The 12,834-nt window shown below is 39.0% G+C and overlaps 1 protein-coding gene across 4 annotated transcripts in view; it reads left to right on the top strand.

Moving 5' to 3' along the window:
* The window catches only part of RNF217 (ring finger protein 217), a 63,102-nt gene that overhangs the window by 39,007 nt on the left and 11,261 nt on the right, over positions 1-12,834 (top strand). For 2 of the 4 annotated variants that reach the window (XM_066994328.1, XM_013175345.3), the window contains 2 exons: positions 1,731-1,895; positions 7,948-8,149. In XM_066994328.1, coding sequence (XP_066850429.1) covers positions 1,731-1,895; positions 7,948-8,149 — 367 coding nt within the window. The other 2 variants (XM_066994327.1, XM_066994330.1) reach the window with 2 other exon arrangements.

The raw sequence follows: 12,834 nt of genomic DNA, 5'->3' as shown, positions 1-12,834 counted from the left end.
GGTCAGGGATTAGTGTTCTCATGCAAAAAGTAATAGTCTTTGTAATCCACGTGTTGCAGCTGTCATGTATTGTTTCCCTACAAATGAGTTTTATTCTTGTTCTTTCCTTTTTCTGTGCTGCCTCCCTGTGTCTCAGTAACTTATTCATTGACAGAAAGCATCTAATAAGTGTGATTTATTTTTTTTCCTACATGAAAAATTTTACTGTTTACCTTAGGAAAAAGCCACCCTGTAGCTATAGCAAGCAGTAAGTCATACATGCACAGGATACAGGATATCAGAATTTAACCTATTTCAGTTTTACAGTGTCTGAGTCTTCTTGATATGAAGAAAAAAATGTATGTATTCTAGCACTTTTTTTTTTGGAGAAGGATAATAACTAGTAAATGGTAATTAAAGTGTGTTGGAAAGAGAGAAAGAATCTGTCTACATCTTGAGGCTGCTTTCCTTCTTTGCAGTTCAGACCAGGCAAAGAATTCTGGAGAGGGAAACAATGTCTTATATGTAGTAGGAAAATTGTTAATTCTCTTGAGCATGAGCTCATATTCTTGTACTTGCTGATACTTAGGTTTGAAATGGCATAAAGAGGTAAGCTGAAGTGGTGCACTGAGCAGCACATCATGTAAAGGTAGAATACTTGGTTGAACGCTGCTATGCAGAGTGATACATCACATGATATGAATTAGGCTACGCTGTCAGACACTACTGCAATGCAAAAACATTTGCTTTATACAAAGTTAAAGGCAACCACTGAAAAATGGGTCAGATAGAGTCATAAAAAGTACTCAGCTTGAGCCATTGCATCAATTGTACTCATGTTCAAAATAAAAAAAAATCTTAGTCAAAAACCTAAATGCTATCTATGTACGTAGAACTTAAGGAAAAGTATTAAGAGCAGCAGACAGCTTCATCTTGATCATGCATTAGAGATCAGATCAGCTTTGCATTAGCATGCTGGTAGTAACGGAAGTAAGAACTGCACGTATGAATAGTAATTCTGGCTGCTCCCCAGCAAAATACTTCAGGGAGATCAGAGTGCCAGCCTTGGCCTCAAAACAGAGCTGAGGCAGCGGGCAGGCAGTCGGCATGTCTGAGCAGAGGGCACAGCAGCTTGTGGTATGCAAGGATTTCCAAAATGCATCCTGGGGGCTTTGCCTGGGTCCTCACGCCTGGACAGAGCTTCCTGAGCAGCATCCCTGCCCCATGCACTGCCAGCACAAATGTGTCTGTGGTGAGCCAGGTACAGAAAGAGCTGTGGCCAAAAAGCTGGGTTTGGTTGAATTCCTCAGTCCGGTCCATCAGCTGGTACAAATTAGGGGCGGTGTGAAGCACAGGCTGTGGCTGGGGTGGTGAGGAGGGCTGAGCAGTTGCTTGAGAGCCATGCCTTCCCCGGCCAGAAGCTGTGCTGCCAAACACAGCTGAAGTAGAGTTGTTCCCAAAACCTGGATGTGCCTGTGTCTAACGTGGCTTCTGCTTCTTGCTTGCTTTGGTCATGGTCCAGGTGTGAGGCCAGTCATTTGAAAATGAGCACCTGCAGTGTGCCTGTGTTTCTTAGTACTTCTACAAACACAGCAACTCCAACAGCTTTTCTCAAAAATTAGCCAGGCTCTAGAAGAAGGCGTGATGATGATGTGTTTGTTGTAATAATTTAAAACTGAGTGAGTGGGAGGCGTAGATCCTTTATCAATTTAAACATCTTGCAAATGTGTGGTGTTTTCTCACTTGTACAGATCCAGTGTCCATCTTGCCAATTTGTCTGGTGTTTCAAGTGCCACTCGCCTTGGCACGAAGGCGTTAACTGCAAAGAGTACAAAAAGGGAGACAAGCTGTTGCGTCACTGGGCCAATGAGATTGAGCACGGGCAAAGGAATGCCCAGAAGTGTCCAAAATGCAAGGTAAGCCGCCTTCTGGGGATGCACAGGTGGTAGCTTCAAACTGCTTAAATATTTATGTAGAGTAAATATTTGTAGCTTCTATTCTGGATTTGAAACGGAATTCACACTTGTACAAATTCTTACCTTTGACCCTTTGAGAAAAATGGGTCAGGTGTTTTACTTACTCTGCAGACTCTTTGCATGTAAAAGAAACATTAAAGAAATCCTAAGACAAGGCTTTGTTTTATACTTGTAATGAGTGTGTTACAGTCCAAATTATTCCTATAATAAAGCTTTAAAGAAATTTAAAGCTTTAGAGAAATATGATGCTCTTTGTCAGATTTTTTAAAAGAGCTTGGGTGAATTCAGTGCTGAAGTCAGAAAGTACTCCTTATCAACAACTTAACTAAGAGATTTCAATTTTTGGCAAAACCAGAATTTTTTTTAGGCTTGTGAAAGAACTGACATTTAATCCTTCCTCATAAATTAGCTTAATTTTCAACAGAATGAGGTGCAGTCTCATGCCCTAGAAATGCCATTTCCCATCCTTCCATGATAGGAAAGAGATGTCCCACTACTTGAATGTGGTGGAACAGCCCAATACGCCCCTAACCTTTAACGGAGGTGGCTGTTACGGCTTTTTGCTTTTTTGTTTTTCACAGCAGTTGTCTCCAGTTGCTGATGGTAATAAGTCAAAATCTGGAGATCACCATGGTGGTGGGAGACTGGCTTTTTAGAAAGGGAGTACTTAATTTGAATGTACCTGTTGCTCTACATCTACTTCATGGAGGGGACAAAGTAAGGTAACTAGAACGCTTGGTAGGAAATAAATAGTGAATGGGAAGTTTTACTTCTCAATGTATGAAGTATGTTTAGTCATACTTTTTGCCTTACCCTGTGCAAATAAGAGAATGTTTATCAGTTTACTAAGTTTCTTATTTTGGTCATGGGGAAAGAAATGCCTGTCATGCCATAGCTTGAAATTGAAAGACTTCAAAGCATCAAGAAAAATTTGTAAAGCCATGAAATCAGTGGTCATTTGTTTACCCTTCCTCCCGCATACACATGACTTTTGAATAGATTTAACAACTTCTCATTTGGTAAAAGTTGATAGGTTTGAGCCAGTTCTAAAAAGATTTGATTTCTGGGAAGTCTTACAGTAAAACCCTTTTTCAAACTTTCCTCCTTTTGGAGTGGGCAGAAGTATCTGGTTTGTTTTTAATTTCTTGAGTTGAGTCCAGATTCAGATTTTTGGACAATCTGAATGATGTAACTATTGAAATAAGCTGTCCAAAAAAAGGAGAAAACAATGCACCAATGAACATGGAAAAGCAGGGAAAGGAGAGCTGCTAGCTGGAAAGAGAGAAGAATAAAAGACGCCAGCATTAATGTGTGTATCATTAATACATTTTAAATAATCTGACTTTCCAAAACCTAAAGTGTATAGCTGTTTTTAATGGATTCAGAATAAGAAGGCTGGACACCTGAAACCTAGGTGGTCTAAATCTCTAATTTTGAAGCCTGAAGTTGCGTGAGTTTAGCTATTGATTCCAAAAAGGCTTCAGATTTCTTTATTTTTTTTTAATCAAATGAAAATAAAACCTTCTGTATGGTGGGAGGCAAAATGGAAAGTTATGAAATTAGCACAGAAAAAGAACCTTTGTTAAAAAGTCCTTTCTGGTAATGTGATGTTATAAACGAATATCGAAGAGGGAGTTCCATATTTTCATAAACTGTACCTCTACTCCTAGTATTTTTCTTCAGAGGTGGAAAAAGTTCTTTTTGTTCACAACCTCTGAATGGTTCATATCAACACATTGTTGGTTTTTAAATCAACTCTGTAACTAGCAAATAATCAAAAGAGCCACTTAGTGGTTAGAACAGTCGTACTTTTTTCTTCCTTTCCCCATAATCAGTTATTGAGTATTTAAAAAATATGTGTTATGCAGCATTCTTTGTCAAGGGCAATAAAAGGAGTCTGAGTCTGTTCTTCATATGGGAATGAACACACCAATAGCTAAATATTTGGGGATGGGGAGATTGGAGCTAATACTTTTCTGACTCTCACTCTGTCTACCCCTTAAAACCACTGTATAAAACATAATCAGATGACTACCATATTTGCGATTAAAAAAGAGGAAAGAGGGAAAGAATTGGTAACACACTACTTGATCTATTGTTCTTCTAGATCCAAGTAGACGATGTTTCAGCATGTTTTATATTGATAATGGTCTTGTTTTAGAGGGAGTTGGCTAAGGCATGCAGATTCGCTATGTATTATTAGATATCTTTCCATAAAATTTGTAACCTTACCTGCCTTTCCCCACTGCTGTTTTTTACTTCAGAAGAAAACACTAAGGAAACATAGAAGAGTGTTTTTTACTTAGAAAGCTTTGAATAGCAGCAGAAATTTAAGTAAACAAGAATGTTAATGGGAATCATGGATCATATACCTCTTACGGCATGCATTCACCATTCTGATTAATGTGAACGCTATCACACAACACAGGCCATGGCTTTTGAAGGTGATTGAATTATTTTTCCTCTCTGGAGGGAGGAGAATCAGTGCTGCCGTATGGGGAGGTTAAGCCATGCACCAGGCTCCCCTGGGAGGAGTGGCAGCAGAGCAGCATGTCTCCTCTTCACCCAGCAGTGGCAGGTTTCCCAGAGCCTGTTTCTGTGAACAGGCATCCCTGAACAGCGCGAGGGGGTCAAGTCAGTGATGAAAATGGTTGGTCTTTGTGGTCCTGCTGTGGGAGAACCCGCAGTGAGCAAGCCCCATGCCACAGCAGCTGGCTGCAGCCAGCCGTGGCCCTCTGGGCCTTCGAGCACCTGAGCGCTCCTGGCCAGGAGAGCAGGAGCACTCATGTGGTGTCTGACCCGGCAGCAATCGCCTTCCCAACCTACAGTAACCCATCTCTCTCAGCAGATTATGCTGAGGGGAGGGAGAAATATCCCTGTGAACCGAGGCTGGAGTTCATCTGGTGAAATGCCACGCACTCGGCTTGAGAGCAGCCTGGCTGAATCAGACGGAGTTCATCTGGCATCGTCTGTCTGGCGGCGGGTGGCAGCGAGTCCAAGCTCTGCTTGTCATTTTTTGAGTGGATCCCATCCTCACCCAAAAGGGAAAGGTGGTGGGGTTTGGATTTCTTTTGGCAACAAAAAATATGGATAAGTACAACTAGTTATTCCAGACTTGCAGCTTTTGAAGATGTATGTGCAGATAAATATTGTCTAAAACATCTGTAATATTTTGTTTTGAAGAAGCAAAGTTCATACAAATTGAAAGTTCATACAAAGTTCATATAATTGCAATATGTGTCCAGAAGAAAAAAAAAAAAAAAAAACAACAACAACAAACTATCAACTTAATTTTAAGAGAACAATGCCTCTGAAGGACTTAGACCAGGAGCAAGCAGATTCAAGAGATTTAGGAGTGATTGGAATGGTTGGGTGGCTATCTGGAACTGGGACGCTTCTAGAAAAGTGTAGGTAGAAGGATGCAGACAGTATGCACAAGGTGGATTTTTGTGAGAAGTAGTGAGGGTAGAATGTATAAAACTATTACCAGCAGCTCGTAGAATTTCTTACTACCACATAAAAATAAATTGTTTTGAAACATGAAGTATTTGTGGTATGAGTATTTGCATCTAGAGTTTTTGTAAGTTCCAGGCTGTACAGATTTTCAGTTAGACTGGATGGTAACTTCAATATATTGGATTGGTAAATTGGAGGAGAGAAAGGACAGTTCAACAGTCTTGATATTAAAAAAAAAAATGCTGCTTCTTAGTGTCATAACTTAATTCCCTCATTTACATTTTTAAAGTAGAGATACGTCACTGAAGCAGCAGATACGCAAAGGTGCCTGTAAAATTATAAAATCCTGTATAGCTACTGTTTAAATTTCATTCCTCTGAAAAGCTAATTGGAATAAAATTTTAAAAGCAATTTGTTAAGATACACTGAGGTCCCTGTGTGCAAACTCAGTAACTCAGAATTAAAATTCCTCAATTTCAGTTGAAATTAATGCCTTATGAACTAAATTAAACTTTGGCTCGATGAGTACGGTCAACAATTTTTTATATAAGACCTGTACAGGAAAAGCAAAACTCAAACTGGCAATATCCCTTTTAAAAAAAAAAAAAAGTGAAATTGGTATAACGTTGGGTAGACTTTTTTTTTTAGTTTGCTTGCATTGAACACTTAAATGTGAAAGTTTTGAAATCAAGTAGCTTATAAAGCTCATCGGCAATGGTATTCTTTTTAGGTGCTTCTGGAAAACAGGGTACCTCTGATACAGGTGAAGGAATGATACAAACAAACTGAACGGTGGGCTTCCTCAACATAGAGGGGAGCAATTGTTTAGTCGGCCTATTTGGATCCCTTCTGTTGGATGAATGCAAGTCCTCTGTGTCTACCAGAGTGGCATTTTATAGTGCAATCTTTGTGCGTGTGAATGTCTTTCCCATCTTTTTGCCTGAAAGAAGTGTTTGAAAGTGCAAAAATAAATTCTGAGATGTCTAACATCAGCACAAAGATGTCTGCAGACCTACCTGGAGCTACTTTTCACTGCATCTGCCCTGCAGTCTTTTAAGCACTGCCGGTGGAAAATGTCAGCTTGTTACATACGTGAAGTTCCAATTTCAGTAGCAGTTGAGGTGGAAGAAGTTTCTCAGATCCCAGATGAACCATGACCAGCACCACACCTGGTCCTTTCAAGAATGTCTGATACCCTAGGAATCACAAGCCTTTCTTGAGGTTAGAGGCTTCAGCTGTACCTGAGCTTTCATCACCTCTGGTGCTTGCAGGGCCATTAAGTGGTGATGTCTTGTCTTTACCCGTACCTCCCTTCAAAATACTCGTGTAGATACGAGTAAGAAGTTAAGGAGGCATTCATCACAAGTTTCAGTGAGTAAAACTCCTGTTGGATCTAAAGGGAGGAAAAGCTGTTCCCAGGGAGGGCGGTGAAGTCTGGAACAGGTCGCTCAAAGAGACTGTGACATACCCATACTTGAAGACTCTAAAATCTGGTGGGACAAGGCTTGGAGCAGTCTAATCTGATTCTGAAGTTAGCCCACCACTGAGCTAGGGGTTAAAAGAGGTGACATCTGTGGGTTACTTCCAACCTCAATCATTGTGTAATTTTATCTGCAGTTACATTGTGGAGCATGGGGGGTGGCAGTATTAATCCATCTTGTAAGTTAGGAAAAGTGTTTACCACCCCATTAGCTATGTTTTTAGCTGGCAAGATTTAGTAGTTGTGTAATCAACGTTGCAGTGCATAATGTGGTTTAGTGAAATACCATCAGGACTACCTCTCTTCTAAGTTTCTCAGAACTATTAACTAAAACTGAAGCCTTACAAAATCTGTGCAAAGTGAGTAAATGTACCAATTGTGCAGAAGTATATGGAGGTATAGAAATGGTAAATTATTATTAAGCTATTTTATGCAGACAATCAGCAGAAAGATGGAAGGCTAGGCAGCCTGGCTTAATGCTGTGTTAAAAATAAATAGAAATCCTGTGCTTTTTAAGTCCCTCATCCTGAAGCAGAGCCTTTCTTGTTTTATTACAAAATGCCAAATCAATTTGTGATGGTAATGGGACAGGGAGTGGGGCCACAGGTGACATAAAAGGGAAACCCATCTATGGAGGGGTGAGCCAGAGTTCACAACTATATTTACTGTGATGCTCTGGTTTTTAATGAAGTTAGGTGCTAATGTGTCTGCTTGGGTAGTAAAAATAATTTTTCATCTTCAGTAAGGGTAAGGATCACTCAGATGCTCATCTGAGACAACGACTTTAAGCAAAGAGCAAGAATTATGTGGGAAGGCATTTCTTATGTAGAAGCCTGGAAACAACTATAACTCGTGTTTGGTGGTCTGAAACACGCCTTAGAAAACATTATTGTCTTAGGACAGCTGCAATCTCTATTAGTGCAGATGCCGAGTTCAGCAAGGGGCTGCTTGCAGTATCTCTTCATCTGATGCATATGGATTGCGCTGGAGCGGTGCCTGCTTTTCCATGCTCCGGGGACTAAAAATAGCCTTTTCTTTTTCCTTCTGCTCGTGAAGATCCACATCCAGAGGACAGAAGGGTGTGACCACATGACCTGTTCCCAGTGTAACACTAATTTCTGTTACCGCTGCGGGGAGAGATACCGCCAGCTCCGTTTCTTTGGAGATCACACATCAAACCTCAGTATATTTGGATGCAAATACCGCTACCTCCCCGAGAGACCACATTTGAGGAGATTGGTGCGAGGCTCTGTCTGTGGTGAGTGGATAAACGTGCTTTGTAGAGAGCTGCACAAAGAGGTGACTGGGGAGGGCAGCAGATCAGTATCTTTATATCTATCTATCTATATGTTTAAAATATAGGATGGACATTTTTTTAGTTATGTAAAAGGTGCTTTACTAAATATATTAAAACATATAGCATTTGGGGTCCTTTCGTCAATGGTTTGTGTGTGAATAAGTATTGTCCTCTCCTGATAGTTTCTGTTTCCTAACATTTTTCAGTAATACGTAAGCAAATTGGAAAAATACACAAGGAAACCAGCAAAAATGAGTCTTGGTGTAAGCTAGCCTTAAAGAAGAATTTTAGTTCATTCCACAGAAAATTCACTTTACTTGTAAATCTCATGCATTGATTTCAGGTACCTAAATAGACCTGTTATGTTGCAATATGTGAAACTAGAGTGCAGTGGTTTCACAGAAGATATTTTGGTGAAACTTCGCTGTGCAATGCTCGGACTGTTGACAAGATAAATGTCTTTACATTTTATATTTTTGTCTGCATTTTTTTCATTTTGTTGTACAACTGCCTCTATTGGTCTGTGCTTTTCTCTGCTGGCATGCAAATCGAGAAGCACTTGCTCAAACATGCTCTGAAAGCTACACCACAGTGTATAGCAGCTGAAACCTAGATCTGAAGGAGGAGCTGACTGTTGCCAAGCTGAACAAGGTTTGGTGACTAAGCTGGAGTGGAGTCCAGCACCTCAGCTACGTGTCTAGATCGGTGTGCTTGTGCAACACTTAATGCGATGTTTGTTCCCAATAATGGATTTATATGCTGAACTGGGGGATACCTAAGCTGTCCAGTAGGATCAGAGGAGGGAAGGAAATGCCTGAAATCCTGTATTTCCTGTGGAGCAAGCTTTCCAGGTGTCTTCTGAGGTTTTGGTGCTGGCTATCAGTTGATGACTGCCTGTTAAATTGTTCCTCGGTAGCCCTTTTGAGAGGGACTAGATCTGTGTGATTTCACTAACAGGAAGATATGAAGCAGTCAATATGCATGTTTTCACTCTTGCATTTTCTAGAGAGAAATTCCAACATTTGAGAAGATCTATTAAAGATTAAAGACAATGCTGGCACTAGAGCACATGGGTATAAACTGTTCATGAATAAATTTAGGCTTAAAATTCAAGGGCTGTTTCAAAGCACTTGGTAAGGTTTCAGAAGAGCTTAAAGTAAAAGAAACATTGGCCTACAATGTAAGCTGCTATAAATGGACCTTGGTGTATTTGGTGGAATTGCTACCTGTGATAGCAGGGGACTGAGCTCAGGGACATTACAAATTCTGTTCTGCATACGTGCAGAACCATGGGTAAAGTTATCCCAGTGAAATTGCTATGTTCAGTGTAGATGGAAATAAAAATAAATATTTTTATCATTTTATCATATTATAGATCTGCCAACAATTACATTATTCCTGTCTTAATTGTCCAATGCTTTACACATAAGATATATGAATAACAAGTTTACATGTTTTAATGCATGTACAATAGTGTTTATTTTTTCCCTGTTTTCTTTACCCACAAAGAAATGTGGAAGTGCATATATCAGTTAAAATTCAGTGGTGAAGATGTGTATGTTCATATCTATAAAAACATACATAGAGAACATGTAATATGTTTTGCTTTCGCTTCCTGTTCGTGTGCTTGTGATTTGCCTTAATTTAGTAAGCCAAGAAAGATTAGCAGAGCTCAGAGCCTCAACCTAAATTGCTTCTAGGGTTTTCTCTTAAAATTTCTCTCCAGCGTTAACCTCTGTCATTGTGTTATTTCCCATGGGGATGTTCATCAGTTCAGTAGAGACAGCACTAGCTGAACCTGCCAGAAAAATGTACTAATTGGTGAGATTTTTCAGCATAGCTTGTTAACAATCAAGCTCACAAGGATGCAGAGAATTCTGCCTTGATGCCCACAACCCTAAATTCCTCAGTCATCTCTAGTAGGACTTGTAAATAGCTTAATGCTTTGTCAGTTGGTGTTACAGGGCAAGACTGGGCTCTGGCTCCATTCTGAAGAGTCGTCAGAAAGAGGAGACCATAGCAGAGGAACAGGCCATTAAAAGTATAGTCTCTAAATTTTAGTAGCATGTTGCATTTTAAAAAAAAAAAAAAAAAAGCTAGACTTACTGCAGTAAAATGACACTGCTCCGTGGCTAAGTAGTGGAAATTAAGAGGACATTAACTTGGCTGCCAGTGGGAGACTGGTGAAGTGTTGCTAAATACCTTTTCTTCTGTCACTTTTTTATTTTCTTGCTATGGAGAGAAAATAAGTGTGGTGATTTTGTAGTCTGAACAGCAAAGGTTCTTTGGCTTGTTTCTACTAAATCTGGGCGGGTAGGGTGTATAGAAAGGAAAGAAAATTTCACGGCAGATTGGCATCATACTTTCTGTTAAGCAGCAAATGTGTGTGCCTACCGTCATAGACTGTTCTGTCATAAAAATAGGAGAAAAGCATTTATGGCAACATGTATTTCAACACACTTTTCTTCAAAAACAAATGGTTTTGTAAAGGTGATAGAAACCCGAGAGAGAAGAAAATACACTGGGAGCAAAAGGAGTCTCAGTTTTTTTGATGTTCCTTCTCTTCCTTCCCCTTCTCGCCATTTAGCCGGTATATTCTTTAAAGGAATTTAGAAAAACTTTGTCCTGTGGCCAATACTGTAAGATGAAATTGCTAGGACTGAAGGGTAAAAAGCTGACTTTGAGATTTTTATCCTCATAGTAATTTGACTCCGTCTGGCTAATTTGGAGGCAGAACAGTTGGTTACAACCAGAGTTAGTGATGAACTGTGTTGGTTATTGAACGCAGGAAGGAAATATATGTTCAGCTGTCTTTAAATGTAAGATGCTGCTTAAGTACCACCTGAATTCAGTTGGGTGAATTATGTTCAAAATCAGTTGCTACATACTACGTGGATACATAATAGGGCACACAACACATAATGGTGCTATAAAGCAAGTGAAGTATTTTGCATAGTAAATAGTATCTCAGATAGGATTCTGAAAGCAGCTTATCTTCAAATCTGATATATACTGTTGTCCCAAGACAGAGCAAGATTCACTTTAGGCATGGTTTTGAGCACTGCAGCAGGAAGCATATTTTGCTAGAATCCAATCTCCATTATCAACTTTGTCATTCAAGTTGGTCTTAGTACTACAAGATTTCCTATGTACATTTGATAGGACTTTTAAAAAACGGATGCAAACTTGTATTAGCACTGTGACTGTTTTGATTTGTAAGTAGATACTTGTAATGATTGTTTAAGCATACACAGCTATTTAGACTAATTTTTATTATTTTTCCATATGCTAGTGATTAAATTTGTTTTCTAAAGCTAGTATATAAAGTTTTTGATGGCAAAGAATTCTCTAAGGATTTCTGGGTTTTCATAAATATTACCCAAAACCCCACAACCAAAACCAGTTATGTAAGAAGAAAAACATTCCCTCATGTTTTCTAAATGTTTCCTAATTTGGCAGAAAAATATCATTCTGTATATCTAATGAAACTCCTATGAAAAAACCTGCAGTTATTACTTTACTACAGATATCTAAGTCTTCATGCTAGGTACATCTGTAGAGAATTGTCTCCTGTTGCGTAGAACTTCTTCAGCGTTTCCCTTTTTAGGCATCTTTTCTTTGCAACAGTTTCTGTAACTATCCTTAAAAACTAACTTTGAACATTACCAAACTGGTTACCATAACATAATGCTGAGTTCACTGCACGGACTAGTGACCCAAGATTTTATTCATTGATGTGGCAAGGCTTTTATGTTTGCTCTATTTGCTAGCAGTCGCAGAGCTGACAGAAATAGGACAGTGGATCCTTGGGAAATTTAGTGACTGTAATAAACATCCATAGTCTCAACAGGGTTTCTTAGTGTGTCACAATTCTCTCTGTGATTAAGAGCCTCGTAGTCCTTCGCACTATGATAAACAATGTGTGTCAAACCGCATCTGGATAGAAAGCAATATTCAGTCAGACATTCAAAACACAGTATTTTATAACTGGTTTCATACCAAGTTAATAAATTTTTGGAGTAAAATACAGATATTGCCTACTTCGCAGTGATTGCTGCTATTTATGCTCTTAGCTGATGGTGATTAGTATAAGGCTTGCTCACCTTGTGAGAACTTTTTCCTTTATCTTTCTTTACCTTTGTAAAATGTAAAATTAAGGACTTACATATAGTACATATGTAAGTAGAAAAAGTATTTTATTTTTAAAGAATAACCTTTAAAACAATTTGTTGATAACCAAAGGAAGATCTAGCTAGTGAACTCAGGTTGTCCCCTGAGATCTTGGGACAAATAGACTAAACTAAACTTTATATTCACAGAGAGAAGGAAAAAGTCAGCCATTTGTGCTTTATTGCAGTTCTGAGTTTGTGTGTCAAATGTAAGTAAACGAGTTCTTAAACTGAATTAACTTAGGAAGCATTGTTTATGTGAGCAAAGAGGTGACTCCAGTCAAAAGCTTGCTTAGCCCTTCTGCAGAATCTATTGCTGTGTACTTAGTCACTAGTTCAGTGGTTTAAGTTTTCAATAATTTTGGTACCAAACATGTCGTAGTTTTCTAACATTCAAATTACATGGTTATTAGTAAAGTATATAGAGAGTTTATACCTCAAAACAGAATTCTGTAAACTTTTTTGAGATTAAGGGCT

The sequence above is a fragment of the Anser cygnoides genome, chromosome 3 (assembly GCF_040182565.1).
Source record: "Anser cygnoides isolate HZ-2024a breed goose chromosome 3, Taihu_goose_T2T_genome, whole genome shotgun sequence".
In the NCBI taxonomy this organism is placed as follows: domain Eukaryota; kingdom Metazoa; phylum Chordata; class Aves; order Anseriformes; family Anatidae; genus Anser; species Anser cygnoides.
Note: the sequence above shows the minus strand (reverse complement) of the source record. Positions and strands in the feature narration are given on the sequence as shown.